Raw genomic sequence first — 27,491 nt, forward strand, 5'->3', positions numbered from 1 at the left:
TAGTTATAACAATATTTTATTTTATATATTATACCACATTGAACAAAAAATCAACATCATGAATGAGATTAAAGCAAAGGTCATTTTAAGAGAATATTTCTCAGGCCAGGAAAGACTTGGCTGTAGCCTAATTAGTAGTGATATTAACAGTAGGGAAACACACACACAAGAGACTCAAGTTGCCAAGGGAGATGATCAATCTGGGGACTAGATAATTCCAGTCACTTAAAAAAAAATGTTGTTACAAAGCGGGGATGGTTTATCAATGTAACCATGGCCTAAAAGAAATATGCTCATGCAGAAATTTCTGAATAGGTGATTTTGTATGCAGAGTGCTTTGGCTTTGCTGTTTAAGAGCGAACACTGGAAAACAAGAGGGTGTAAGTGTTGTCAATGAAAAGAAAGATTATCCTTTGTAAAGTAATGAGATGGTGTCCTATTTATGCATATGTCCCTTCTGTTCATTAGGAGTAAGTTTTCCTCTTTCTGATCAACTCAAGATTGACTTTATGGGTATGAAAAACCCAAAGCAAAACCCTCAACCATGATGACCTACCAATAAATGAAATGGCAGTTTAGGAACCCTTCTGGATAGCATGTTATCACTTTTCCTCCCTCAAACCACAAGAGGGTCAAATTCATTGCTAAACAGCAAAAAAGCATTACATGAACACTATAAACATTTTTTAGAGATTTTAAGTCTTTTTTTCAAAGGAATAATAGTAACAAAAAAACAAAAGGGAGCTCATAAAAAGTATTTGAGTATAGAGAACATAATTTTAATATTACACACTACTAATTTTTCAAGGAATATATCCAAGACTTTGAAAGTGGAATCAGAAATGGAAAAAGGATCAAAAAGAAAACAAAGGTAGTGAAGAGAATCCAGAAATAATTTGGCAGCAGGTTTTTATTTTATTTATTTTTGAGACAGAGTCTTGCTGTGTTGCCCAGGCTCGTGTGCAGTGGCATGATCTCAGCTGCAACCTCCACTTCCCAGGTTTAAGCAATTCTTGTGCCTCAGCCTCCTGAGTAGCTGAGATTACAGGTGTGCACCATCATGGCTGACTAATTTTTATATTTTTAGTAGAGATGGGGTTTCGCCATATTGGCCAGGCTGGTCTCGAACTCCTGGACTCAAGTGATTTGCCCACCTTGGCCTCCCAAAGTGCTGGTATTACAGGCATGAGCCACTGCACCTGGCCCTGAAGTAGGCTTTTAAATAAAATTGTAGGTCCATGAAAATTTTCTAAGGGAAGAAAAACACTTACATCCTGTTGCAAAGATTAAGGCAGTGAAAGGAATCTGAAAAACACTGACTCTATTATGACCAGGCTTGCCTGCTCTTAATGCATTCCAAACTCCTAGTTCCACTTTGCATTTCAATGTAGAAACACAACAATGTTGGTGACAAAGTAACATCAGACATTCCATGATAATTCTTGGGGAAGGAAGTCTCTTTTGTGAAATACCGATGGAGCCAAATGCCTTAGGAGAAGTTTTGGTCAAAACGTGGTCCTCTACATGAGCCTCTAGAGAAATCATTCGGCTCCTTCTACTGCTGTCGTGGAAATAGGTTTCACATAGTATGGACCCTCACTCAGGTAAGTTCTGAGCCTCAAATAATTTGGATTCCCAAAGATTTCTGTAATTGTCTTGGAATTGGCAAGTGCTTTCACTAGTTCATATTTGGCATCCTTTGAAGCTTTGTCATGCTCCACAGACCGGTCGACCACATATTCTACAAAACCTGGACTGTTAAACATAAGTTTCTGAGCCCAGGGTTGGTTTGCAATGGCCTGTAATGGAAGGCAGAAAGAATACAATTCCTGAGTTGAAGTTAAGTTTGTTATTGGGATGGCACAATATTTACAAAGAAATCTGGCAACATGAACTTTAAAAATGTTACCTTTTGTCTTGAGTAAATTCCTTCCTGATAATCTAACTTAATAAAATAATCTTAAATAAAAAAAAAATCCTTGTATACAAAGATGTTCATAATAGTGTGAAAGTTACAATATAAATAATAATGGGGGAATGGTTACATAAATTATGGTATATAGCAATAAAAAATAAACATTAAGAATGTTTATAAAGAATAGGAAATGACATAAATAAAACTGTTATATGAAAATAGCAGATGCAAATCATAAATAATGCATGATTACACAGTGGAAAAACAAAAACTAAAGTAGAAAAGACTAACTTCAAGATCTCATATAGTACACAAATATTTTCAAGAACATTCATTGTAGTATCATTTGTAAGAGACTATCTAAATCTTCATTTACAGGAGAATGATATATTGTGGCTATTCAATAAAATACCAACTTTCTAACTGCCTCTTAATGTAGACAAATTAAAAAAAAAACACACATTGAAGGGGAAAAAAGCAAAAACAACAATTACTTTTGCATCAACCTAACAGAATGATACAAACAGCATGATATAATTTACAAAGTTTATGAATATCTAAAATACTGTGTTTTATTTAAAGGACGCATATAACATATGGTAGAAATACGAAATCATGTATGGACCCTAACTTAGTGATTTTATCTAAGAACAGAGGAAAGGGAATAGGATTGGGCAAAGATAGGAAGATATGACTATGTCTGAAATATTTCACCAAAAATAAACACACACTAATACAAAAACTAAAAGGAAATGCACCAAAAGCTATGACTTGATGTGATTTCTAAAAATTCTACTTCTAAGTATTTTCCAAATTTTAAGAGTAAGTTTTTCAAAACCTATTACATTTTAATGAAAAAGAAGTAACAATCCAGCTTATGGCCTAGTTTTTTCCTCTCAAAATGTGTTCCACAGACAAGTAGCATCAGCATCACCTGAGAGCTTATTAGACATTCAGGATCTCAGGCTCTGCCCCACAACTACTGAATTAGAATCTGCATTTTAATAAGATTCCTAAGATTAATGTTTGAGAAACTGTAGCCTACTTCACAACCAAGCATGAATGTAGGCAGGAATAAAATAGTTATCCTGGCTGGGCGCGGTGGCTCAAGCCTGTAATCCCAGCACTTTGGGAGGCCAAGGGGGGTGGATCACGAGGTCAAGAGATCAAGACCATCCTGGTCAACATGGTGAAACCCCGTCTCTACTAAAAATACTAAAAATTAGGTGGGCATGGTGGCGTGTGTCTGTAATCCCAGCTACTCAGGAGGCTGAGGCAGGAGAATTGCCTGAACCCAGGAGGCAGAGGTTGTGGTGAGCCGAGATCGCGCCATTGCACTCCAGCCTGGGCAACAAGAGCGAAACTCCGTCTCAAAAAAAAAAAAAAAAAAAAAAAAAATAGTTATCCCAACTAGTAAATAAAAATTATTTCTACATACTTTTGCACTGACCTAGAAAAAAAAATTTATTTCTGCAATGGAACCAACTAAGCACAGGATAAAGAAGAAGAGCAAAACAAAAATAAACTAACAATGAAAATACTAAGCAGGAGCCAAAATGGCCATTTCATCTCATACAATGACCCCTTATAAATACAAGGGTGAAAATACAAGGGTGAAGCAGTCTTTTTTTTTTTTTTTTTTTTTTGAGACAGAGTCTTGCTTTGTTGCCAGGTGTCAGGCTGGAGTGCAGTGGCGCGATCTCAGCTCACTGCAACCTCCGCCTCTTGGGTTCAAGCAATTCTCCTGCCTCGGCCTCCCGAGTAGCTGGGACTACAGGTGCGTGCCACCACAGCCAGCTAATTTTTGTATTTTTAGTAGAGATGAGGTTTCACCATGTTGGCCAGGATGGTCTCAATCTCTTTACCGCGTGATCTGCCTGCCTCAGCCTCCCAAAGTGCTGGGATTACAGGTGTGAGCCACCGTACCTGGCTGACTGAAGCAGTCTTAAATAATTGTTTCTGAAGATTGTAGGAATACCTGTATTCTTCAAGACCCAGATCCTGTATCACATCCTCAGGAAGCCTTCCCTCATTTGTCCCTGCCATTCTCTTTATTCCCTCCTAGTCTAGGCCATGTATGCTGTCTGAGATCCCATTATTGATAAGATTACTAAAGTGATTACTACCTTTCTGTGTTGCGGCTACAAAGATAAATCAGTTATGCTTCCTGCTTTCAACCAGCCCTACTTAATAGGTGAGACGGGTCAATAAACATTTGCAACATAATATAACAAATAGAACACAAAGGTATAATCCTTACCACAGCTGTAATTATGTAAGTAACTGTACAATTTACTGCCTGCCTCCTTCAATAGACAGGAAACTACATGAAAGGAAGGTCTTTATATATTTGGTTTACTATTGTATGCCCTTCACTGAGCAAAAACAGAAACTCAATAAATATTTGCTGAAGAAATAAATATATGCAACACAGGAAAGCCAACACTGTTTAACTCAACCTTGTCAATCTGGGCAGTGTGCTCAAGACATACCTGAGTTAGTCCTTGACAAAAGAGTAAGAGGTTAAGAAGGAAAGTTAAGGAAGAGTGTTAGATACAGAGAGCCCAGCAAAGCTTCAGAGACACAAAACAGTTTGGTACCATTGGAACATTAGGTGCCCGAAGCCTTATTTCCTGCAGGGGAAATAAGGCTTAGGAAGACCAGGGCTAGGTCAACAGAGGATGGCAGATAAAAATTCTGGAATTAACTATGTGATCACATAGCATCCTGCTCAAATCTCAAACAGCACTTAGTATCTTTTACTGAAACAATCTGTTTATAAATCCGTCTCCTTCCTTAGTCTCTATGGTAGCAGAAGGTAGAAACTATATTATGCACTTGTGCATCTCCAGAGATGGCACAGGATCTGGCTCACTGTAAGTACTCAAGTGTTGAACTGGCAGGGTTCCAGAAGGACCCATGGAAGAGAATACCTACTGTGAACACTTTTAAGGCAGCACAGTGTAGTTCAGGGAAGGGTTGACTGCTAATGCCACGGAAGAGCTCCAGTGGATCCCGGGATAAAGAAGAAAACCAGGATTCTGTCATCCTCAAAAGGTCATCAGTCTGCTGCTCAGGCTATAGGAAAGAAAAGGAAAACCTCATCACAAGGTTAACTCATCTGGAGAAAAGAACTTATTTGGAAGTCAGGACACCTGGGACCCACTGTCCTTTATTAATTTCCCAGTCTACTTACTGGTAAGTACAGAAGAGATGAAATTGCATCCAAACATCTAATTTTTAGCTCCATTGAGGCATTCTTTGCTTGATGTCCTAGTCTCACGAGCAAGCGTTCAAAGCGAGTTCCTTTGAAGGATAACAGTGAGATTCTTCTTCATTATGGTAAAATATACATAACATAAAATTTACCATTTTAACCATTTTTAAGTGCATAGTTCAGTGCTATTAGGTACATTCACATTGTTGTGCAACCATCATAACTATCCATCTCTAGAACTTTTTCATCAACCCAAACTGACACTCTGTATCTATTAAACAATAATTCCCTTTCTTCCCTACCCTGATCCCCTACCAACCACCATTCCACCTCCTGTGAACTGGATTCTTCCAGGTATATCATCTAAGTGGAATCATACAGGATCTGGCTTACCACACTTAGCATAATGTTATCAGTGGTGCAGGTTCCTCCATGTTGTAGCATGTGCCAGAATCTCATTCTTTTTCAAGGCTGAATAATATTCCATTGTATGTATATATCACATTTTGTTTATTGATTCATCTATCAATGAACATTGAATTGCTTGCACCTTTTTTGGGTTATCATGAATAATGCTGCTATGAACATGGGTGTACAAACATTTGTGCAATTTTTTTGGTATATACCTGGAAGTGGAGATGTTGGATGAAGGAAACGTAAAATGTACAAGGGTTACAGTTTCTCCACATCCTAACACTTATTTTATGAGTTTGTTTTTTTTTAAAGTAATAGCCATCCTAATGGATATGAAGTGAAAAATGAGATTTTAAAAATTATGCTGTCATACACTATGATCTCTACCAATCTAGAACAATACAAAAATAAGCATGTAATTAGAGAACAAGTGACAGGCCTAGAACACACAATTACATGCAACACAGCATATATAAGGCAAAGTTATAAAACTGGAATCAATGGACCTGGACTTGAGTAGCAGCTGCCCTAATGAGTATGACCTTAGAAATTTTCTTTTTTTTTTTTTGAGACGGAGTTTCACTCGTTACCCAGGCTGGAGTGCAATGGCGCGATCTCGGCTCACCGCAACCTCCGCCTCCTGGGTTCAGGCAATTCTCCTGCCTCAGCGTCCTGAGTAGCTGGGATTACAGGCACGTGCCACCATGCCCAGCTAATTTTTCTGTATTTTTTTTTAGTAGAGACGGGGTTTCACCATGGTGACCAGGATGGTCTCGATCTCTTGACCTCGTGATCCACCCGCCTCGGCCTCCCAAAGTGCTGGGATTACAGGCTTGAGCCACTGCGACCTTAGAAATTTTCTTAACTCCTCTAAGTTTTATCTACCTTATCTGGAAAATGAAAATGACAGTAGTATGTTCTTTGCAGGTATGTAAAAAGATTATGTCATAGGTAAAAACACTTAGAAAACTACATAAAACAAGGATATTAGCTATGATACGCAACAGCACATTAATTTTTATATTTTTATATTTTTTACTTTTTTGAGATGGAGTGTCACCCAGGCTGGAGTACAGTAGCCTGATCTTGGCTCACTGCAACCTCTGCTGCCCAGGTAAGAGCCATTCTCCTGCCTCAGCCTCCCAAGTAGCTGGGATTATAGACGAATGCCACCACACCCAGCTGATTTTTGTAGTTTCAGTAGAGACCGGGTTTTGCCATGTTGGTCAGGCTGGTCTTGAACTCCTGACCTCAGGTGATCCACCCTCCTTGGCCTCCCAAAGTACTGGGATTACAGGCATGAGCCACCTTGCCCAAACTCTTTTTAAATTTTTATTTTTTGAGATGGGGGTCTCACTCTGCCACCTAGGCTGCAGTGCAATGGCGTGATCATGGTTCACTGCAGGCTTGTTCTTCTGGGCTCAAATGATCCTCCCACCTCAGCCTCCCAAGTAGCTGGACTATAGTCATGCGCCACACCACACCTGGCTAATTTTTGTTGTTGTTGCCTAGACTAGTCTGGAATTCCTGGGCTAAAGTGATCCTCCTGCCTTGGCCTCCTAAAGTGATGGGAGTATAGGCATGATAGTTTTCAACATATGCGTATCAAGAATTTTAATAATTGGGCTGCATAATATTTTGTGTGTATAATTTGTTGTGCTATTGATCCTCATGGATGTATGGATGCTCCATAAGAGTATCTTTCTTTTTCCTTTCTTTTTATTTTAGATAAAGTCTCATTCTATTGCCCAGGCTGGAGTGTAGAGGTGTCATTTCAGCTCACCACAACCTCTGCCTCCTGGGTTCAAGCCATTATCCTGCCTCAGCCTCCTGAGTAGCTGGGACTACAGGCACGTGCCACTACACTCAGCTAATTTTTGTATTTTAGGTAGAGATGGGGTTTCACCATGTTGGCCAGGTTGGTCTTGAACTCTTGGCCTCAAGTGATCCACCCGCCCTGGCCTCCCAACATGTTGGGAGTACAGGTGTGAGCCACCACGCCTGGCCTCTCTTATTTTATTTTATGTTTTGAGACAGAGTCTCACTCTGTCACCCAGGCTGGAGTGCAGTGACATGATCTCAGCTCACTGCAACCTCTACCTGCCAGGTTCAAGCAATTCTCCTGCCTCAGCCTCTTAAGGAGCTGGAACTAGTGCTGTGCAGCACCACACCTGGCCAGTTTTTATATTCTTTAGTAGAGACAAGATTTTGCCATGTTGCCCAGGGTGGTCTTGAATTCCTGAGCTCAGGCAATCCACCCACCTTGGCCTCCCAAAGTGCTGGATTACAGGCATGAGTCACTGTGCCTAGCCAGAAGTATCTCTCTTAACATAAAATCTTATTTAAAAAACTTTTATTTTCCTTTCTTGATATTACAAAAAAAAAAACAACCCAAAATTTCATATTCACAATAACCCTAAGAAGTAGTTGTTATGCCATTTTTATAAATTAAGAAAATGAGGCTAGAGAAGTGAAGTGAGTAAATGAAGTTCAAAAAGCAAAGTCAGAGCTGGATGCAATGGTGTGCACCTGCAGTCCCAGCCAATGAGGATGAGGCAGGAGGACTACTTAAGCCCAGGAGTTTGAGGCAAGCCTGGGTAACAGAGAGACACCCCTAATCTCTAAAAAAAAAAAAAAAAAGGAACAGAAAACTGAATCCAGGCCTTTCTGACTCTAGCCCGTGGTCTTCGTACCATGAAATCTAGCCAAAGACGACACAGAGGGGAAACAGAAAACAGAAACTGATTGGTAGAAACCTAAACAGTGAAAAGTCAAAAAAAAAAAAAAAAAAGTGGAGGGGTTTTCAGTAGTAATTATTAGACTTTCAGACATGAGTCCAAGGTCATGGTTAACAAGACTGCAACCCATAAAATAGTTTCTACAACGTAGTTAACCCACCAGCAAATGAACTTACATATTGAACCCTTGTCAAAAATTAAGATGACCTTGAACAGAGCCAAGTCATACCAACCTGTTTTCTGTAAAACCTGTTTTCCTTCAACATTGGATCCCAAGATTCCAACTGTGTCTACAGCTACACCAATCATAGTGGGGTCCTGACTTTCTATCATTTCAAAGACTTTTTCCATAAAGACAGGATAACGCTCACAGGTCTGTTGAGGACTATCCATGACAGCCAGGTTTCCAAAAAACTTCACGAATCCTAAAGAGATTTATAAAAATATATTTTAATAGGGGAGCAAGACAGCATGAATTGTGGGCCCTATGACTTCATAGGAACAGAAATGAACCGCAGGCCAGAAAGTGGAGAAAGGTTAGAGTAGTGTGTTGCCTAGAGATCAGAGAGACCATTAGGAGATTCTGAAGGACCTGTGATGTGTGATCCTGAGAGAGTCAATGGAGCTTGGACCAGCTATTGAAGTACCATCAAATGCAAGAGGGAGAACAAAGAACAAGGATCAGTAGATACAAATTACAAGAAGGCAAGTTTAGAGTCATTACCAGGAAGAAATTTTTAAATGGGTATGTTCATTAATAAAATAAGCTAGGCTACCTAAGGAAGACATACATACCCAATTTCTAAAAGTGTTCAAGAAAGACTAAACAACCATGTCCCAGAATAAAATGAGAGTAGAGCCTACCATAGATATGGATTCCCACTCAGAGACATGATTAATCTGTGAAACATACTGTAAATGTCATTACTAGTATTTTCATTTATGTTTTTGTTGATCTTCAAAAGAAAAATATCCTAACGTTCTAAATAGCACTGATGTTTCCAGAAAACCAAAGTCAACAATACACAGCTCCCAGAGCAATGGATTCCCCCTCATTAAGAGGCTATATATAGGTATCTTCTTTTTTAAAAAATTAACTTTTTTTTTTTTTTTTTTTGAGACGGAGTTTTGCTCTTGTTGCCCAGGCTGGAGTGCAATGGCGCGATCTCGGCTCACTGCAACCTCTGCCTCCTGGGTTGAGGCAATTCTCCTGCCTCAGCCTCCTAAGTAGCTGGGATTAGAGGCATGCGCCACCATGCCCAGCTAATTTTTTGTATTTTTAGTAGAGACGGGGTTTCACCATGTCCACCAGGATGGTCTCGATCTCTTGAGCTCGTGATCCACCCGCCTCGGCCTCCCAAACTGCTGGGATTACAGGCTTGAGCCACCGCGCCCGGCCTTTAAAAAATTAACTTTTGGCTGGGCGCGGCGGCTCAAGCCTGTAATCCCAGCACTTTGGGAGGCCGAGGCGGGTGGATCACGAGGTCAAGAGATCGAGACCATCCTGGTCAACATGGTGAAACCCCGTCTCTACTAAAAAAAAAATACAAAAATTAGCTGGGCATGGTGGCGCGTGCCTGTAATCCCAGCTACTCAGGAGGCTGAGGCAGGAGAACTGCCTGAACCCAGGAGGCGGAGGTTGCCGTGAGCTGAGATCGCGCCATTGCACTCCAGCCTGGGTAACGAGAGTGAAACTCCGTCTCAAAAAAAAAAAAAAAAAAAAAAAAAAAAAAAAAAAAATTAACTTTTAACTGACAAATTAAAAAGTCATATATCTTTATTGTGAACAATGTATTCTGAAATATGTATATTTTTAAAACTGATTTTGCTGCTTTCGTGAAAAATGTCATTAAACTCGGTAATTTTGGTAGGGAATGCACTGAATCTATACAGTGCTCTGGGTAGCACTGACATTTTAATATTAATTCTTTCAATCTATGAACATAGGATATCCTTCCATTTATTTGAATCTTCTTTCAATTTCTCTCATCAGTTTTTTTTTTTAATTTATTGCATTTTAGGTTTTGGGGTACATGTGAAGAACATGTAAGATTGTTGCATAGGTACACACATGGCAGTGTGGTTTGCTGCCTTCCTCCCCATCACCTGTATCTGGCATTTCTCCCCATGTTATCCCTCCCCAACTCCCTACCCACCGCTGTACCTCCCCTATTTCCCCCCCACTGACCCCAGTGTGTGATGCTCCCCTCTCTGTGTCCACGTGTTCTCATTATCATCAGTTTTTATAGTTCTCAGTGGACAGATCTTTTACCTCTTTAAATTTATTCATAAATATTTAATTTTTTTGAATGCTATTATAAATGGGAATGTATCTTTGATTACTTTTTCAGAGTTCACTGTTAGTGTATAGAAATGCTGATTTTTATGCACTGATTTTGTATCTTGTAGCTTTATTGAATTTATTTATTCATTCAACAGCTTTTTGTGGAATCTTTATTCTATATATTAATATAAAATTATGTCAGACATTTTTCCTTCTCTCTCTCTCTCTCTCTCTCTCTTCCTGGTCTCAGCTCACTGCAACCTCCATTTCCTGGGTTCCTGGGATTCTCCTGCCTCAGCCTATTGAGTAGCTGAGATTACAGGCACACACCACAGCTTCGGACTACTTTTTGTACTTTTAGTAGAGACAGAGTTTCACCATGTTGGCCAGGATGGTCTCGAAATCCACTCCACTGCCCAGGTTCAAGCCATTCTCCTGCCTCAGGCTCCCAAGTAGCTGGGATTACAGGCGCCTGCCACCACACCAGCTAATTTTTGTATTTTTAGTAGAAACGTGTTTTCACCATATTGGCCAGGCTGATCTATAACTCCTGACCTCGTGATCCACCCACCTTGGCCTCCCAAAGTGCTGGGATTACTAATGTGAGTCACGACACCTGGCATAAGCCAGGATGGTCTTGATCTCGTGACCTCGTGATCCACCCACCTCAGCCTCCCACAAATAAAACATGCACATCATTTCCATAGGTGTCCGCATTTCTTACCTGGCAAATAGAAGCTAGAGAAAGGGTCTGAATCTGCCCCGACAATTATATTAGAAATTTGGTCAATCACTCCTTCTTGAGCAAGGTACTGTCGTCCATGATGAGTATATGCCAGTGACGTCACCATTTCTATACAGGTGGCTCTAAAATGTCAGAAGGGCAAAAACAGGGAGAGTTTGCACATGATTTGCATAGTTTATAAACTGCTCTCATATACATTATCTTAATTAATTTTTCCCACCACATTTGAAAGGTCAATAGTCTTGGCTCCTCTTTTTAGATGAGGCACTACAGCCTAGAAAAGTTGCAGTGACAGGCTGGGCGCCGTGGCTCACACCTATAATCCCAGCACTTTGGGAGGCCAAGGTGGGTGGATCGTAAGGTCAAGAGATTGAGACCATCCTGGTCAACATGGTGAAACCCCGTCTCTACTAAAAATACAAAAATTAGCTGGGCATAGTGGCGCGCGCCTATAGTCCCAGCTACTCGGGAGGCTGAGGCAGGAAAACTGCTTGAACCCAGGAGGTGGAGGTTGCGGTGAGCCAAGATCGCGCCATTGCACTCCAGCCTCGGTAACAAGAGCAAAACTCTGTCTCAAAAAAAAAAAAAAAAAAAAAATTGCAGTGACTTATCTGGAATCACATTGTTATTTCAGGCAGAGTTTAGATTTAAATCTTGACCTTCTGATTTGAAGTCCACTATTGTTTCCACTATAACCTAGCTGCTTCCTAAAATATTTTCTAAAATTTTATTCTGAAGTATCAAACATACACAAAAGCAATGAGAATAATACAATAAGCCCTTATATACCCATAACCTGATTTTATGGTTATGAAGATTTTGCTTTACTTATTTCATTTTTTCCCTATTTTCTGTTGAACTATTTTAAAGCAAATCCTAGTCACCCTGCCATTTATCCCTGCACACTTCAGTATGCATCTCTACAAAACACAAATGTTTCCTCACACAATTATAATGCCATTGCCACATATTAAGAAATTAATAATAATTCTTTGGTATTACCTCATATCCAACCATGATCAAAGAAAATAACTAAAAGATTTATTTTTACAGTTTATAGTTGATCCTAAAGTGTTTTGACTAACCATTTACAGTTTTCTGTATCAATTTACAGTTTTCTCCATCAATATGAGGTTAATGATAAGAAATTTGATACAATGCTAAAAAATAATTAACAAAAATAATTGTCTCATTAGGTTGAGACACTCAAATGCACTGAAGCAATCTAAGTAGTGACTGATTTACTCATATAGGTTTAACAAATTCAGCCATGTTTAAAAAACACAGGATGATCAAAAAATCATTTAAGATAAGAAAAATCAAAACTTATATATGCAAAGATAACTATAATGCTATCATAACAGCAAAATACTTGAAGTAAATCAACTGTTTAATGAGGCGGTATTAGTAAACTGTGGAGTATCAACAAAGAACATCTGGAAGACATTAAAAAGGATTCAGGGAGTAGGGGGAATAGGGGCCGGAAGAGACTGGAATTAACATTTCTTGGTGAACCTATGTTAGCCATTGTACTGCTTCCTGTGGTCAATTAGCTTAATACTTACAGTATCTTTTTTACAGAGTTATTGCTCTATCTGAGAGATGAGGAAACTGACTGAGGTGTAGAAAGCTTATAATAATCTGTCCAAGGCCAAACAGCTAATAAATAGTAGAAAGGCATGCAAGCCAAGTCCTCCTCATTTCGAAAAGCCTATTTTTTTTTTTTTTTTTTTTTGAGACGAAGTCTTGCTCTGTTGCCAGGCTAGAGTGTAGTGGCACGATCTTGGCTCACCACAACCTCTGCCTCCTGAGTTCAAGCCAGTCTTCTGCCTCAGCCTCCCACGTAGCTGGGACTACAGGCGTGTGCCACTGTGCCTGGCTAATTTTTGTATTTTTAGTAGAGGCGGGGTTTCACCATGTTAGCCAGGCTGGTCTCAAACTCCTGACCTCATGATCTGCCCACCTCAGCCTCCCAAAGTACTGGGATTACAGGTGTGAGTCACCGTGCCTGGCCTAGCCCATATTCTTTCTATCATGCCATGGTACTGCTATTTAACAATGCCAAAAAAATGCATATGATGAAATATTAGTAATACAAAATGGCAGTTACCATGCAATTGCAACTTTTTAAGAGCACAAAGACTTAAGGACAGGGAACACAGTCACTTGAAAGTTGCTGAATTGTCATGTGGGGCTTTGCCAAGTTCCAATATGTTGTCATGACATAACTTGAGCAATTTTCTAAAGGTCCCTCCTGCAGGACACACATCGGTCATGAGATTGCAACCTGGGCAAAGTCTTTAATAGAGAAAATCACAGACATCCCAAGGTTGTTTCCTGGCCCTTCAAAAGAGGACATTTCACTTTAAGAAATCTCAGTCAACACACCTGACCAACACATCCTCACCAGTCAGCTCTCTCAGGAGCTGGGTTACCAATCCACTTGTGGTACAGTAGTTTAAAGATTCTGATGACACAGAAGAAATCTCTACAATTAGCTGAAATAAAAACAGAAAAAGAAAAAGGTCAAAACAGCCACAGGCCTGATGGATCTCATTTTCAGTTAAACGTAGGACTAAGTACTTTCTATAAATGAGTTTTTAAAAATCCATTATTTGTCTCTGTCTCTTTTTTTTTTTTTTTTTGAGACGGAGTTTCACTCTTGTTACCCAGGCTGGAGTGCGATGGTGCGATCTAGGCTCACTGCAACCTCCGCCTCCTGGGTTCAGGCAATTCTCCTGCCTCAGCCTTCTGAGTAGCTGGGATTACAGGCACGTGCCACCATGCCCAGCTAATGTTTTTGTATTTTTAGTAGAGACGGGGTTTCACCATGTTGACCAGGATGGTCTCGATCTCTTGACCTTGTGATCCACCCGCCTCGGCCTCCCAAAGTGCTGGGATTACAGGCTTGAGCCACCGCGCCTGGCCTGTCTCTGTCTCTTTAAGTATAAAAACTTCAATGAAAACGTAAGACATTACTTTGGCACAGATTTTTTTTTTTTTTTTTTTTTTTTTTTTTGAGACAGAGTCTTGCTCTGTCACCCAGGTTGAAGTACAGTGGCGTGATCTCAGCTCACTGCAACCTCCGCCTCCCACGTTCAAGCAATCCTTGTGCCATAGCCTCCTAAGTAGCTGAGATTACAGGCGTGCACCACCTGGCTAATTTTTTGTATTTTTTAGTAGTGATGGGGTTTTGCCATGCTGGTCTTGAACTTCTGGCCTCAAATCACCTGCCTGCCTTGGCCGCCCAAAGTGCTGAGATGACAGGCATAAGCCATCATGCCCGGCCACTGTGGCACAAGAAATGTTCCATTATATCTGGGTGTATCAGCACTTTCCCGCCCAAGCAAACATCAGTCAGGGTACAAAAGCCTGAATCAGTAACAACAAATGGATTATAAAACTATTCACTCATTCAGGCATTCTGTCAGTCAGTCATTCTCTTACTCATTCAACAAGTATATCCTGAGGTCTTACTGAGAGACATAGGAAGACACTGAAGGGTTTTAAGCAGAGAAATGACACAATCAGGTTTGGACTTTTAAAAGACCATTCTGACTGCATGTGAAGACAGACTAGGGATGACAAAAATGGATGAGTGGAGTCTAGTTTGGATGCAACTGTAGTAGCCCAGGTGAGTGATACCAGTAAATTAGTCTAGGGTGGTAGAAACTGTACTAATGAAGAGAAATGCATGCGTTTAAATAAAATCTACACAATTATGATGACCCAATGGATATGTGGCAGGGAAAACAGGCCTCAGAATGAGCCAAGGTCTAATATTCGATTAAGTAGACTGTAAGACAGGGCCAGTCTGTTGCTCTTGTTTTTAATTAGGGGGATGGGGTGGATAAGGAAGATCAGGAATTTGATTTCTGCATGAGTTTGAAGGGCCTAGAATATGCCCAAGTGGCCAAGAGTGAGGGAGGAAGCAGGTGAGTATGAATATTTGAGCTCAGAAGAAAGGTGTAAGTTGGAACTTTACATTTGAGAGTCATCATCAGAGATGGGAAGTGAAATCATAAGTGAATTACGACCATCTAGAAATGAATATAAAGTACAGTGAAAGCGGGGCTTGGAACTGCTTTCATGAACTCCAACAATTAGAGATTCAATAGAGGATAATGAGCCAGCAGACTGAGAAGAAACTGAGAGGGAGAAGGAAAAGCAGCATAGTATGGTAAAACATGCAAAGTAAGTGTTCTGAAGAGGAATTAGACTAGAGAGGATTCCATTTCAAATATGTACCCTATTAAGTATGTGGCCTTGGATCTATTGCTCCATCAATATGAGGTTAATGATAAGAACATACAAAGTTTACTGTAAGAATTAAAGATAATGTATGTGAGTATTTTAGCACAGTGCTTAGTACAAAGCTGGTACAAATAAGGGCCATTTCTTCTACTACAAATTTTTTCAAGTCTAGTTTTAATATCTTCTCTATCATAGTACTTATACTGCACTCTAAATATATATATATATATTTAGATATATAGATATAGATACACATATAGATATATATATAGCAGAGGTTGCAGTGAGCTGAGATCACACCACTGTACTTCAACCTGGGTGACAGAGAGACTCTGTCTCAAAATATATATCTTTCTAAACATATGTATATATATTTAGAAAGGGTCTTGCTCTGTTGCCCCGGCTGGAGTACAGTGGCGCAAACAAGGCTTGCTCGTTGCTGTGTCAACTTTCTGGGCTCAGTTGATCCTCCCACTTCAACCTCCCAGGTAGCTGGGATGACATGCACACAATACCATGCACAGCTAATTTTTTAATTCTCTGTAGAGACGGGGTCTCGTAACATTGTCCAGGCTGTTCTGAAACTCCTGGCCTCAAGGGATCCTCCTGCCTTTGCCTTCCAAAGTGCTGTGCTGTAAGTATTTTTTGTGACCGTCTTTCATACTAGCCTGGAAATGCATCCCTATATTCCCAGCACCTACTATAGGGCCAAACAAAGATTATATACTCAATGAGCCGTCTTGCTTCCCAGTGTAAGCCAAATTGCATTCTATTCTACTTTGTAAGCAAGAGAAAGTATGCTTTTAGTCTTACCTCATACACCCTGTATCGAACAATGTCATTTGTTTTCATTACACTTTTCAAATCATCCAGCAGATTGCTTTCAAATAAAGCCTCGAGTCCAGCTTGGGTTAGTGATATTCTTGACAAGGATTTGATGGCCTTATAAGGAAAGAAAATATCTCTTATGTCCCCAAAATACAGAATATTATTATCTACTTCATAAGACTGATAAGAAAATTAGTGCATGGAATGCACCTTACCCAATGAACATTCCCTATGTTTTAGCTATTATTAAGAATTGGAAAAGACACATGGTATTCCCCAGAGAATTATGATGGATACTGTAGATATGTGTATCCTAGAAAATGAAAGGGGTTTACTGGTATTTACTTGACAACCATTTATGTTATACAATCCATATGAGGTTGCAAATTCAATTGCACAAATCATCCATTCTAAACCTTTATCTCTCAATTCAGAAGGCCTTTCTTTATCTTTTGGGACACTAACGTCTCTGCACATTTAAGTCAATGATTCTAGCAGACTCACCGCTTTCGCTACAGATAGATTCTCTCCACCAATGCAATAAACAATTTGTTTTAGTAATTCAGCATTGTTTAGAATCTCAGTAACAGCATCAGAATTTTCAACAATTCTTCCAACCTGAAAGAAAAACAATCAGAAACAGTCTTCTAAAGTAGGGCAACATATGGTAAACACACAATGGTCCCGTTTCGTTAGTGTGCAGTTATTTTAGGAGTTAGTGGTCACAGCTCTATGTCAAGTCAGAAAAAATCAAAATGACCTAAATGCATTCACACACATATGGTATAGTCACATCTGTGAAAGGAAAGAAAAAAGAAAGTAGGTAAAGAGGTAAGATAGCTCAGTGAGTGAAAACAATACAAACCTAGCTCTATTTTTAGCTACATTGACCTTGCACAAATTATAGCCTCATTTCTTATCTGTAAAATGGGAACACAATATTTAATTCTAGCATAGTAACAAAGATTAAATGAGACTGAATAGGCAAAGCCCCTGCTTCAGTATCTGGCATATAATGGCCAGTGAATAAACTGATATCAACCTCCATCCCTTTTCCTTTTTTTGAGACAGAGTCTTGCTCTGTTGCCCAAGCTGGAGTGCCGAGGTGCGATCGCAGCTCACTACAACCTCCACCTCCTGGGTTCAAGTGATTCTTCCACCTCAGCTTCCTGAGTACCTGGGATTACAAGCACCTGCCATCATGCCCGGCTAATTTCTGTATTTGTGTAGAGACAGGGTTTCACCATGTTGGCCAGGTTGGTCTCGAACTCCTGACCTCAGGTGATCTGCCTGCCTCGGCCTCCCAAAGTGCTGGGATTACAGGCATGAGCCACCATGCCTGGCCTCCTTTTTTGCTGAATAAACACAGAAAAGGAAAAACCGTAGTTCAGTATCTACTGAATAACTGTTTAGCTCCTACCATTTCAACAAGATAATCCTTAGCATCAGCTCTTCACTCAAATAGTAGGATGCTTTGGTTACTAGGATGATAAGAGTTACTGTCTTAATTGTTGGTTTAGTGACCTTTACAATAGTATTTGGTTCATCCAGTGTAACAGAATCTAACATGGTACAGGGCTATTTGAACACACAGGAATCTTTTTTCTTTAGGAGCTCCTTGAAGGAAAGTAGTAAGTTTTGTTTATCTTGATAACTCTAACAGCATATGGCACCACGCCTGGCATGTAAAAGGAACTCAGTCAGTATCTGATTAATGAATGATTCAGATGATATTTAATGGAACTTCCTTCTTTAGCTTGTATCTCCCAGGTTATAGTTAGCTATGCACATTGGAGACCTCCCAGGTTATAGTTAGCTATGCACAAATAGACCACACATTTCCCAGGGGGAGAAAAGCAGCAGAGGAGAGGAGAAAAGGGAGAGAGAAGAGGTGGGGGGAGGGGGAGGGGGAGGGGGAGGGGGAGGGGGAGGGGGAGGGGGAGGGGGAGGGGGAGGGAGAGGGGGAGGGGGAGGGGGAGGGAGAGGGAGAGGGAGAGGGAGAGGGAGAGGGAGAGGGAGAGGGAGAGGGAGAGGGAGAGGGAGAGGGAGAGGGAGAGGGAGAGAGAGACTGTACTTTCTTTATCTTTGTGTCCCAGTACAGAATCTGGCCCAGAACAGGTGGCCAATGTCAGTTCCTAGTAAAATTTCATGGGAAAATTTTACCTGGGAAAGAGTGAGGATTTTTACAGAATCATCAGGGTGAGTTAGTCCCCTCTGCAGATCAACCCTGAGGTTCCGGGCCACATGAACTGGTTCCATAGCTTGGAGCAATCTCTCCAGAATGGATACACACAAAGTAGTCTTTTCCCTGAAGGAGACATCATAGATCTTATTAGTTCACATCTGCCAAGTAGGAAGTAACAACCTAATAATATCTGAAGGTTGGGTCAGCATCTCCTCCATACAGACTTCTTTTTGAAACAGCAGCTTTCGCTTACCTATTAAACATTTGCTAAGTACCTATTATGCACATTGCCTGTGCTGGGGCTACGAAGAAGAATAAGATATATTCTCTAATCTTTTTTTTTTTCTTGAGACGGAGTCTCACTTTGTCACTCAGGCTGGAATGCAGTGGTGTAATCTCAGCTCACTGCAACCTCTGTCTGCTGGGTTCAAGTAGTTCTCCTGCCTCAGCTGCCTCAGTAGCTGAGCCTACAGGCGCCTGCCACCACACTCGGCTAATTTTTTGTATTTTTAGTAGAGACGTGGTTTCACTGTGTTAGCCAGGATGGTCTCGAACTCCTGACCCTGTGATTCGCCCACCTTGGCCTCCCAAAGTGTTGTGATTACAGGTGTGAGCCACTGTGCCTGGCCCGATATATTCTCTAGTCTTAAGGAGCTCAATCAAATGAAAAATATAGAAAAACAAAAAAGGCAACTGTAATCCAAATAAATAAATGCTATAGGCTAAGGCCAGAAACTATAGGAGCTTAAAAAAGAACAGAGGGTACAGGGAAGCCTTCTTAGAAAGGTAACATCTAAACTAAATTTTAAGAAAAAGTAGGAGTTATCTAGAAGAAACGTGTTCCACATAGAGGGAGTAGCAATAGCAGTGCATGAAAAGGCAGAGAGGAATAAGACACGGTGTTATACTTTCAAGGAATAAGTAGCTTGGTATGATTGGGGTCAGAATGGGAGACAGGTGGTAAGAAGGTAAAAGGGTAAGGTTAAGGACAAGAACTGAAACTGAAAAGATGCACAGAAGTCAGATTCTAACCAGTATTTTATATCATCCTTGGAATTTAGACTTTTTCCAGAAGATCAATGGCAAGCCACAAAGTGGTCTTAAATAAAGAAGTAAAATGATGAGATCTGACTTCTAGAAATCATTCTGCACCAGCGTTAGGGGAAAAATTTTCAATTACAAGGCAGTTAATGATGAGAGGTGATGATAAAGTAAATCAGGGGAGCAGCAGTGGTGGTGGAGAGAAGAGGGAAGCGCTATGAAAAAGAACTTGGTGACTACTACTGGTAGATACAGAAGATGTTTTAAGAACAATTTTCTTGTCTCTTAATAGAGACTACAAATAAATGGGCTAATATATTGTTAATAGTAGCATACAATTCAACTGGTACAGGCTTTTGGGAAGGTAACTACGTAATACAAATGAAAAGCCTTAAAAATGAACATACCTCACCAGGCGCGGTGGCTCAATCCTGTAATCCCAGCACTTTGGGGGGCCAAGGTGGACAGATTACAAGGTCAGGAGATCGAGACCACCCTGGCCAACCTGGTGAAACCTCATCTCTACTAAAAATACAAAAAAATTAGCTGGGCGTGGTGGCTCATGTCTATAGTCCCAGCTACTAGGAAGGCTGAGGCAGGAGAATAGAACTGAACCCAGGAGCTGGAGACTGCAGTGAGCCGAGATCGTGCCACTGCACTACAGCCTGGGCGACAATGCGAGACTCTGTCTCAAAAAAAAAAAAAAAAAAGAACATACCCTTTTAATTCAGAGATTCCACTTTGCATAATTGAACCTAAGGTAGAATTAAGAATGTTTTTACACCCAAAATAATTGAAAACACGTATTTTCACAAAAACTTGTACATAAATGTTCACAGCAGTGGAAACAACCAAATGCCCACTAAGTGATGAATGGATAAATGTGTTACGTGCAGACAATGGAATATTATTCAGCTATAAAAAGCAATGAATTAATGATACATATTACAACATGAATAAACCTTTTAAGTATTATGCTAAGTTAAATAAGCCAGACATAAAAGGCTTCCTTTTGAGAATGATTCTATTTATATCAAATGTCCAGAATAGACAAATCCATATAGAAAGTAGATTCCTGGTTGCCAGAGGCTGGGGGAAAGGGGAAGAGGAGGAATGGGGATATATGAGTATGGTTTTCTTTCTCTTTAAAAAAACGTGATCATAGGTAAAATTTACCATTTTAACCATTCTTAAATGTACAGTTCTGTGGCAATGAGTATATTCACTTTGTTATCCAGCCATCACCATCATCGATCTCCAGAATGTTTTCATCTTCCCAACCAGAAACTCTGCACCCATTGAACACTTTCTTTTCTCCCCTCCCAAGCTCCTGGCAACCACCATTCTACTTTCTGTCTCTCTAGATTTGACTACTCTAGGTATGTAAGTAAAAGCATACAACGTTTGTCCTTTTGTGTCTGGTTTACTTCATTTAGTATAATGTCTTCAAAGTTCACCTGTCAGAATCTCCTTTCTTTTTAAGGCAGTATGTACAACATCCCATCATATATCCCATCGTATATGTACATACCCCATTTTGTTTATCCATTCATCTCTTCATACACACTTTGGTTGCACACTTGGGTTGTGTTGCTTCCGTGCCTTTTACAATTTTAGCCAATCTAATAGTGTGCAGTAGAATCTTACTGTAATTTTAATTTGCATTTCCCTGATGATTAATGTTGAATATCTTTTTACGTGCATATTTACCATCTGTACTTCTTGTTCAGATCTTTTGCCCGTGTTTTAATTGGGCTATTTCTTTTCTTGCTATTTAGTTTTGAAAGCTCCTTATATATTCTGAATACAAGTCCTTAATCAGATATATTCTTCACAAAGATTTTTCTTCATGTGTGACTTTTCATTCTCTTAACTGTATGAAACCTTTAAAGAACAGAATGTTTAATTTTGATGAATTCTACTCTGTATCACTTTGTCCTTTTTTTTAAGACAGGATCTCTGTCACTCAGGCTAGAGTATAATGGAGCAATCACAGCTCACTGTAGCCTCTACCTCAGCCTCCTGAGTAGCTGGGACCACAGGCATTAGCCACCATGCCCAGCTCAATTTGTTCTTGTATGGATCATGCTTTTGGTGTCATATTAAAGAATTCTTTTAACTAAAGGTCATAATTTTTTTTTTTCCTATGTTTTCTTCTAGAAGTTTTGTTGTTCTAGGTTTTATATTTAGGTCTATGATCCATTCTCATACACTGCTGGTAGAAAGGTAAAATAGTGTAACCACTTTGGAAAACAGTTTGGTAGTTGCTTAAAAAGTATACACCTACCAGCCAGGCGCAGTGGCTCACGCCTATAATCCCAGCACTTTGGGAGGCCGAGGCGGGTGGATCACGAGGTCAAGAGATCGAGACCATCCTGGTCAACATGGTGAAACCCCGTCTCTACTAAAAATACAAAAAATTAGCTAGGCATGGTGGCGTGTGCCTGTAATCCCAGCTACTCAGGAGGCTGAGGCAGGCGAATTGCCTGAACCCAGGAGACGGAGGTTGCGGTGAGCCGAGATCGAGCCATTGCACTCCAGCATGGGTAACAAGAGCGAAACTCCGTCTCAAAAAAAAAAAAAAAAGTATACACCTACCATACCATCTAGCCATTCCAGTCCTAGCTATTTACTTAAAGAGAAAAGAAAGGATATATTTATGTAAAGACTTGCTCATGAATGTTCACAGCAATGTCATTTATAATATCTCCAAACAGAAAACAATTCAAATCTCAAATGTTCACCAACAGGGGAATGGATAAACAAATTGTAGTACATTCATACAATGAACTACTACTCAACAATAAAAAGAAAAGAACTATTTATTCATGCCACACAGATAAATCTCAAAATAACTATGCTGTGTGAAGGAAACAAAACAAAAGAATACATAATGTGTGACTCAATTTATATGATCCCTTCCTCCCATGTTTGGCCAAAATAAGGGGCAAGTTCATCTATAGTGATAGAAAGCAGATCAGTGGTTGCCCAGCTGAAACAGGGAGAGATTAGCAAGGGGTGTGAGGGAGCTTCTGGGAGTGAAAGATACATTTGCTATCTTGATTGTGGAGATGGCTTCACGGGTGTATATGTATGTCAAAATTTGCCAACTTGTAAATTTTATTAAGTGCAGTTCCTTGTATATAAATTATACCTTTAAAAAGCTGTTAAAAAAAAAAGTAATGGTATATTAAACTATACAGTGCACAAATTTTAGGTCCTATGTGACCCTTCTATGCCAACAAGCCAAAGAGTTAATGCTTCAAATTAGTCTTGTTTGATTTTCATATTCTAAAGCAGTAATCTTAGGACTTAAACTCTCTCTCAAAAAAAACTGTCAAGATTTTAATTTACATCTACAAGATCAGATTGTGAACCAATGCATAGCAACCTATGTGGTTTAGTCAGGATAACAGCAATGTATGTGGAGACTGCCAGATACTATCCAGAGAATTAAAATTGCAATTGGTATCTACTATGTATCCAGTTCTAAATTACTCTGTCTTTAAATTTCCATTAAATTGTTCCCTAAAGCACTGCTCCTTCATTTAGCAAACTATCTTCCCATGGACCTTAATCCTCAAACTCTCCCTCACTTCAGTGCCTACTGCTTCTCTGTTATCAACTTGTGGTATGACCTTTGAAAGTCTCTTCATCTCTAAAATGAAGAGGTTGGACTAGGTGGTCATTCTGAACTCCGTGAGTCTTATCTTTCATTGTGTATATACTGCATTGCCCTAAGAGGGATGGAGAGATGAAAAAAATGCAGTCACTGCCTTCAAAGAATTTACAAACTAGAAATGGACACACAGAGAACTATAACATAGGTAACAGTGTCAAGTATCATTTACAGAAATAATGGTAATGTCCTTTAGCAGATCTGAGGAGCAGTCACTTGCAACTGGAATAACTGAGAAAAATATTTTGGAGGGGTTGGCTCTTTAGTGGGCCTAAAAGGATGGACAGGATAGACAGCAAAGTATTTCAGTTAGAAGGGTGGTATGAGTAAAGTTAGGAAACTGCAAGTCAAACTTAAGGAAAAATAAGGGTGCCACATGGTAGCTGGAGAAGATGGAAAGAAGTGGAGTGGAGGAAAAAGGTGAGGTGGGAAAAGTAGGATGGAAATATACTGTAAAGGGCCCAAATGGCACTCTAAAAACTCACTATAGGCTATGAGAAACCATGGAAAAGATAAGCACCAACTGACCTGAGGTGTATGCTCACTAGGGTTACAGGGTGGGAAGGTCTTGCTAGAAAAGGAATTTCAGAGGTAATAAGAAGTCAGATTAATACTACAGACCTAGCAAGAGGGAAAAAATGAGGGGTTGGATTAAAGAGGGGACAAATAAGATATTTCATAGGCAGACTTGAAAAATGTTAACTGATAGACTTCATGATTGGAGAACACTTACAAAAAAGGAAGGAATCTTAGAAGGTCATAGCCAAGAAAGCCCTCTGACAGCCAGTGTTGACTCAGTGGTTCATAATCTTTTCAAGTAGTAAGGTCACTTTTCAAGTAGTAAGGTCTTTGGATCACAAACATTTCAAAACTCTTTTAAATGATCAAATTATCAAATACGAAGTGGGGTTTTTCTCCTTTTTTTCACCCAGAATCCAGGTAAGATGGAATTATAAAATGTTTCTTTCTTTCTTTTTTTTCTTTTTTTTTTAAAAAGACAGTCTCTGCTGGGCACAGTAGCTCATGCCTGTAATCCCAGCACTTTGGGAGGCCAAGGCAGGCGGATCACTTGAGGTCAGGAGTTCAAAACCAGCCTTGGCCAACATGGTAAAACCCTGTCTCTACTAAAAATACAAAAAATTAGCCAGGTGTGGTGGTGCTCCAGCTACTATAGTCCCAGCTACTTGGGAAGCTGAGTGAGGCAGGAGAATCACTTTAACCTGGGAGGCAGAGGTTGCGGTGAGCTTAGGTCCAGCCACTGTACTCCAGCCTGGGCGACAGAGCGCGACTCCATCTCGGAAAAAAAAAAAGACAGGCAGGGTCTCACTCTGTCCCCCAGGCTGGAGTGCAGTGGGCAATCTCTGCTCACTGCAACCTCCACCTCTCGGTCTCAAGCAATCCTCCCTCCATCCCGCCTCAGCCCTCAAAGTAGCGAGACTACAGGCAACGCCCAATTAATTTTTTGTTTTGTTTTGTAGAGACGGGTTTTCACTATGTTGCTTAAGCTGGTCTTGAACTCCTGAGCTGAAGCTCAGCCTCAGCCTCCCTAAGTGTTAGGATTACACGCGTGAGCCACTGCTCCAGGTCTACAAAGTTTTTTATTTTTTTTGAAGCGGAGTTTCACTCTTGTTGCCCAGGCTGGAGTGCAATGGCACGATCTCGGCTCACCCCAACCTCTACCTCCTGGGTTCAAGCGATTCTCCTGCTGCAGCCTCCCTAGTAGCTGGGATTACAGGCCTGTACCACCACACCCAGCTAATTTTGTATTTTTAGTAGAGACGGGGTTTCTCCGTGTTGGTCAGGCTGGTTTTCCGACCTCAGGTGATCCACCTGCCTCGGTCTCCCAAAATGCTGGGATTACAGGCGTGAGCCATCGCGCCCGGCTACAAAGTGTTTTTTAATCAAACACTACTGATGTGTAAAATATCAAAAGTAAAAGTCGTCCTACTATTTTCAGCCCCATTTCCTTATCAATAGTTTCTGGTGTACCTTTGAAGATATTTCCAGTGTTATATACAAGTTATAGAAGCCTGTGGGGGTTGGGAGGATTGCAATAATTTTTAAAAATTACAGATTAAAATTAGATTCATAAATCCTGCAATTTTATTTTTCATTCAACAACACCGAGGTCTTTTCATGTCCACATACGTATACATACATCTATCTCAGTATCTTAAATAACTGCATAGTGTTACAGAGTAATAGTGCATAATTTGGAATCCCCTGTTAACGGATATTTAGATTGTTTCTAGTGTTTTGGTGTCACATATGGTATGTTATAAATATTCTTTCGGTGTCCTGATGAAAATCAGAGTGCCTTGATTGCTCTCTGACCTAGCCAGCGGCAGGTTTCCCTAACACGCTTGACCATAAACTTGGGCCTTGAACATTCCCAGGCCTGATAACGGTATCTAGGTTGTTGCCCAAAACACTTAAAGAGACTGACCTCAACCCTAAGCCAAATTCCTTTAAACTCTCATCTGAACTGACCCTGACCCCCTTCACGGCGGACATACCCAGAAACACTCTCCCAGTGTCCGTCTCGACAATTTCTGCAGCCCTCTGTAAGGCTCCCCCTAAACGCTTTTGGACTGATCGCCTTGGCATTCAGTGATTCTTTCTCGGGCATCTCAACCAGCCACATCTCAGGAAGGCCTGAAGCACTCCTTTGTGGGAACTCCCCTGCCGCTGCTTTTGGAGCAGTTTCAGCCTCGGATTCGAAAGGACAAAATAACTACACATTTTGTGCGCGTATACCTATATTAAATTTTCGTAACAAGAATGACTGGATGAAAAGGCATGTGAATTTAAAATGCTGATGGTTCTTGCCACATTGCCAGGATAGGATCCTTTTGGAAAAGGAAACAAATCAAGAACCTGAACAAAAGCATGTGGAATGCTTCCTTTTAAGTGGACAACTTTGCTTTCCTCCTTTAATTCCTGTTTCAAGAAAACGGGAGAAAACCGACCCTGGGCACTCTCAGGCTGAACATGAATCCCGTCTCTCGCCTCTGAACCCAGGATCCTTCCTTCTCTGCAAATTTCGGCTAGTTTCCACCTTCCCTGTGACTGGGAAAAACGCTGTTCTTGCCTCCAACCACTTGCGTGTCCGTATTTAGGGGTGCCTCTCTCCTGGGCGCAAGCCCCCGGGGTCCTCTCACCTATGGTTCTCGTTGAGCAGAGAGAAAAGCGGGCCGAGGCGCAGCTCCGCCGCTTGTTCGCGAAGCTCATTGAGCGGCACGGCCTGCAGCACGGAGTGAAGCGCGCGCAGCTCCTCGAGCGGCGCTTCCAGCCTGGCCACCTCCCTCAGCAGCGTCAAAGCCTGCGCCGCCATCTTGCCCCCCAACGCAGGGGCTGGCCCGACAGCCTAGTTCCCGGGACGCTTCCCTGAGCCTCGCGAGATCTGCTGCTCCCAGCATCCCCTTCCCTGAGATTGCTACAGGGCTGCCAAGCCTCGCGAGAAGTGGGCGTTGTCAAGTGCAGCCAGTGGCGGCGGCTTCCTCAGTCTGGCGTCATCTGGGGTGCTGCTTAGTGGATTGCGGACGCCGGTTTTCCAGTCGGTTTACGTGTTTACGCAGAGGGCGAAACCCTGTTCCGGCCAGCGCAGCGGCGAGCATGGGGACTCAGCGGAAGGTAAACGGCCTCGTCGGCGGCCTCGCGGCTCCAAAACCAGGCTCTAGGCGAGGGCGATCGCGGTCGTTATGGAGGCCACTGCGGAGGCCGCCCCAAGCAGAGCGGAGGCCTGGAGGGGAATCTTGATGGTGGGCCAGACACCTGTCAAGAGGAGGCGGAGCGTCGTGCCTCTGGAACGCGGGATGAATATTCTCCAGGAGTCCGACGAAGGCGTGAGTCATAGGGACGCGCGCTGCCTTATCGGTGTTGATCAGTCCACCAAGGAGAAGCAGCTGGGCGCGGTGGCTGTGCCTGTTATCCCAGCGCTTTGGGAGGCTGCGGCGGGAGGCTCTCTTGAGCCCAGGAGTTTGAGACCAGCCTGGGCAACATAGAACCCCGTCTCTACCAAAAAAAAAAAAAAAAAAGGAAAAATAAAAATACTAAGTGTGGTGTGGTGGCACGCACCTGTAGTTCCAGCTCCTCGGGAGGCTGAAGCGGGAGGCTCGCTTGAGCCTGGGAGGTCAAGGCTGCAGTGAGTATGATTGTGTCATTGCACTCCAGCCTGGGCGACAGAGCAAG

The 27,491-nt window shown here is 41.2% G+C and overlaps 1 protein-coding gene across 1 annotated transcript; it reads right to left on the minus strand.

Moving 5' to 3' along the window:
- PSMD5 (proteasome 26S subunit, non-ATPase 5) lies at window positions 1-26,691 on the minus strand. Its single transcript, XM_003925181.4, has 10 exons — window positions 26,462-26,691; window positions 18,559-18,703; window positions 16,900-17,013; window positions 16,381-16,509; window positions 13,702-13,811; window positions 11,293-11,435; window positions 8,518-8,709; window positions 5,112-5,221; window positions 4,853-4,993; window positions 1-1,799 (listed from the first exon to the last, which is right to left on the minus strand). Exons 1-10 carry the CDS (start codon window positions 26,632-26,634, stop codon window positions 1,542-1,544), a joined length of 1,515 nt encoding a protein of 504 aa, XP_003925230.1. The 5' UTR covers window positions 26,635-26,691; the 3' UTR covers window positions 1-1,541.
- Window positions 26,692-27,491: the final 800 nt, after the last annotated feature.

This window comes from Saimiri boliviensis, chromosome 2 (genome assembly GCF_048565385.1).
Source record: "Saimiri boliviensis isolate mSaiBol1 chromosome 2, mSaiBol1.pri, whole genome shotgun sequence".
Classification (NCBI taxonomy): Eukaryota; Metazoa; Chordata; class Mammalia; order Primates; family Cebidae; genus Saimiri; species Saimiri boliviensis.